The following is a 4,072-nucleotide window of genomic DNA, read 5'->3' on the forward strand; positions in this document are numbered from 1 at the left end:
GGTACTGTTTTGTATGTACGTTTTAGTCTCCCGCGGTGGAGCGTGTGCTTTTTGGCCATGTGGCCGGTATCATGATGAGGTTATTGTCTACTTTTGTGCCAAGTGCTACTGTGTCAGTCATTGAATGCAATAAACTGTGATATTTATGTACCTATGGTTTTGGTTTTGAAAGGAATGATATTCCTTGGCGCCCTAAAGAAATTCAATGCTAGGACCACGCCCCTCTATCCGGCACTGCTGAGCTAGCATCCAGTTTTTGTTTTTAAAGAGTAACTTTGCACGTTACACTTGTTAATTCTTTAACCTTTTTCACAGAATTGCAATTATTTTAATTTGATTTTATTACAGTAATGCAGAAAGGTGAAGGTACCTCGTGCTATTATCGTTTTTTAACAAAAGGTCAGCAGTGGATTTGGCTTCAAACTAGATTTTACATTACATATCATCAATGGAACTCAAAACCTGAGTTTATTGTTTGCACTCATAGAGTTATAAAGTATGTACTGGTGTGTGATTGATTCATAATCATATTATTACATACAATCTGTCTTAATTTAAAAAAAAAGAAAACATCTATTTAAATATCTTAATTTATTTTTGAACTTTGGTCTTTACCTATTTAGCTATATGAATGCATTGAGGCAATCAAGAGGTGATGGAGATGCATCTGTGGATCACAATGGTAGTCAAGATGACAATGAAACTCTACCTTTAGATTCTGACCACAAACTTCAAACAGTGGCTGCCTCATCGCCGTGGTCCTCCAAATCATCTGGTAAATGAACCCTGATAAATACATAACATGATGATCTTTTTATCCTCTGTATTGAAACAAAATATGAATTTTATTTTTACCCAGTTGGTAAAGCTTCTCGCTTGGCATTGACAAATGTAAGCTCACCTGCACCATCAGGCTCAATCGTTTCCACAGGTGCTAGAGGGAGAGGTCAAATGTCTTTTCATGGTACTGGACCGGACTCTGACTCTAATTCTATGTCAACTGACTCCGTCACTTCAAGACAGTCACATCTTCGGACCAGCTCTCATGGTCCCTCCACAATGCGTGCTCAAAGCAATGTGAGTCTTCAATGTGCCTATTACTTATGATTCAAAAAAGTTAGTTCTCACTGTCACAAGGAAAAGCTAACTTGTACCTATACATGTTGTCTCAAAAAAAAAAAAGTCCTTACCATGCATATGGTTTTGGACATTTATTTTTCTTACTGAATGTTTTCAGCAGCGTTATCATTCGGTACCCCAGCCAAGTACATCCTCTGGAATTCAGCAATCAGTAGAGCCACCCACTAAGTTGATGTGCACACAAATGCCTGCTGCACCAAATGTTGCCATTCAAGCAATGCCTGGAATACAAGCTGTTGCTAATCTCCCATCAGCAGAACCACCAGCACCACATCCTCAGCAGTTTATGGCTGCTATTCCTGTACAGCCTGTTATAGCTGGAGGATTCACCGCTCCTACTGCAACAGTTTCTACATCTGCTGAAGTAAATGTATTTCTTCTATACAATTGCTTTCAACTGTTTGATTTTGGCAGCAATTTATGAACTGTCACCTCCTATTACTACAAACTCTCCTCTCTTTTGTGTCCTTTCCAGTTGTTACCTCAGCCTGTAATGATGAGTCCAGCTCAGACCCAATACCAAGAACAACTTCAAAGAAAACATGAGGAACTTCAACAGATGATACTGCAACAACAGCAGGAACTTCGCCTTGTTTCTGATCAATTATTAATGGCTCGTTATGGTATTGTTCCTGCATCTCTGCTCAATGTAAGTTGCTCATTTCAACAATTTTTACTTACCAAAGCTACTAAGCCCATCATTAGATATGCTAATATTTTTCATGTACATAGGTGTCGCTCCCGTACACAGTGGCAAGCAATGCTGTTGGCTCCACTGTAACACACCAAGCTTTAGCTCCTACTTCACTACCAATTCCAGTACCTGCCTCATCAGAACTCTTTGTTACTCCACATCACCATTCTCTTGTTCACTCTCCACTTGCTGTTGCTCCCCCTGTGGTTGTAGATCCTCAGCAGGTAAGGACGTAAATCTATTTCTGTATAGACTGTTTTTTGTTTGTTAAGTTTTTTTTCTCTACATGAAAACTGATTTTCTTTTAACAAATAATTAAATCCTGTTCTTTTTAGATGAACCTGCAAGCTGGAACAGAAGACATGGTTCCATTCCAACTATCCCAACAACAGGCCCAGCTTTTACTCAACTTCAATCCTAATGCTTCTACTCAGCACCGCCAATAAATTTGAGATTTTTCTAATCATCTAAGTATATCTAAATATTCAGTGTTACCAGTAGGAAAACTTTAAAGAATATCAAGTACTTATTAGTTACATTTGACATTGGTCATTGGTATTGAATTGAATTTTTGTATGTCCACTGAGAGTCAATTTGCTTTATGTACAAGCACCAACTCGTCATATTTTTTGGTTTTTATTATAAAATATCTTAATCAGGGCAGAAAGATAGAATTTTCAAACTTTTTTCTTTACTTTGTTACCAGAGTGCCAACATAACAATGGAAGACTATCTCTTGTTGATGGATTTCAATTGCCATTAGTTATTTTATTTTTATTTTTTTGTGATTGTTTATTATGTATTAAGATTGATTCGAGTGTATTATTACCTGATCTGTTAATGGCTTTAGTAAGGTTCATGTATCATTAACATTATTTAAGTTTAATGTGAGTTGCTCAGGGTGTGATAAGTCTGAGGGCAAAGCATTTGTGTGATGAGTCCTTCTAGTGGTTGTTCATTGGAAAATATTTACACTCTTGCCATTCTTTTATTAAAGAAAGGTTTTATGAAATTGCTATTACCCTTAGACCCCATAAACTTTATAATCGCTATCTTTTATCTGTATTCATTACTTTATTACAAGTGAGACAGCATTGATTTTAATGAATTATTATCCCTGGATGGTGGTGTCTTTCATCTTCGTCTATCTCTATCCTCTTCTTTTTTTTGCTCAATTTTTAATTAGAAATTTTAAGATTGTAAGCTGATAAATATGGGAAACTATTTAAAGGGTCATTTGGTTGTAAACCCTCCTGACCCTCCTGTATTACAGGCTATGAACCCCGTTCATAACTGCTGTCCTATAGTTTTGTTTTCAGATTATCTGCTTATCAGTTCAAGTATCATTATTTTACATTGCTTCAAATGCTGTTTTCTGCTCCTATGTGTGGTGTGTGCCAAAATGCATAAATGTTAGTGTAACTTCTTTAAAATGCAAGCTGTTTGTGTTTCGGAGAAAATCTATTTTTGAAAGTTACCTGAGTCAGATTGTATATGTAATATAGTAAGTGAATGGAAATTGGGCTGTTTTTATTAGATGAATTATCTTTCTATCAGAGTACTGTTTACTTATAGCACTTTTATCTTCTAACTTAAGCTACAATTTGACAATGAGAATGTAAAAGGCTTTAAGCAGGTAATCTGCTCTGTGCTTTATGCATAGAATGTGGACCAAGTCATTCAGTTTGAGAAGAAAATGCTTTTTTTCCCCCTCCTTCTATCTATTCTACCTTGAACTGTTAGGGCTTCTTTTTAAATCCTCGATTTAAATCATTCCTGCAACCAAATTATAGTCTTGTCTGCCCCTTCATTAAAGCCTGTTTTTTACTGCAGGAGTTTTGTTTGTTGTCTTTGTGAATCACAAAATGATAAGATGCTTTACAATATGGATCAAAAATAGATCCTTTGAAATGCATTTGAGATTCAAAGATATTTGAGAAAGCTGGAAGTTAATCTGAAAATGTATTTTTACTCAACCATAATTGGTCCCTGGGTTTTGATATTGGCCAACTCTAGATGTGAAGGACTCCTTGTTTTAAACTGTAAACATTCGCTTTAGAGTACAAAATTTAAGAGTCAGTTAAACATAGCGCAGGTGATGTCTTAATTTTAAGTGCAATTTAGTACCACAAAAGTACAAAGTGACACGGGGTACATCCCCATAGTTGCCTTTTTAGAAAACTGTAATAATGTGTTAAACTAAAAATATTTTGTACATTTTATAAGAATTTATTTTGT

The 4,072-nt window shown here is 35.8% G+C and overlaps 1 protein-coding gene across 4 annotated transcripts; it reads left to right on the forward strand.

Annotated features, from left to right (window-relative positions):
- The first annotated feature begins 6 nt into the window (after positions 1 to 6).
- Positions 7 to 3,379, forward strand: LOC113214208 (circadian locomoter output cycles protein kaput-like). Of its 4 annotated transcripts, none has more exons than XM_052263730.1 (7): positions 7 to 496; positions 624 to 775; positions 860 to 1,077; positions 1,238 to 1,510; positions 1,616 to 1,789; positions 1,873 to 2,058; positions 2,170 to 3,379. In XM_052263730.1, the coding sequence occupies exons 1-7, from the start codon at positions 351 to 353 to the stop codon at positions 2,278 to 2,280; spliced, it is 1,260 nt and encodes a 419-aa protein (XP_052119690.1). In that variant the 5' UTR covers positions 7 to 350; the 3' UTR covers positions 2,281 to 3,379. The 4 variants fall into 4 exon arrangements, with proteins under 4 accessions (XP_052119690.1, XP_026289284.1, XP_052119691.1 ...); XM_026433499.2 differs by having other exon boundaries at positions 1,238 to 1,504; XM_052263731.1 differs by having other exon boundaries at positions 1,241 to 1,510.
- The last annotated feature ends 693 nt before the right edge of the window (positions 3,380 to 4,072 follow it).

This window comes from Frankliniella occidentalis, unplaced genomic scaffold, assembly GCF_000697945.3.
Source record: "Frankliniella occidentalis isolate FOCC.00 unplaced genomic scaffold, Focc_3.1 Scaffold14, whole genome shotgun sequence".
Classification (NCBI taxonomy): Eukaryota; Metazoa; Arthropoda; class Insecta; order Thysanoptera; family Thripidae; genus Frankliniella; species Frankliniella occidentalis.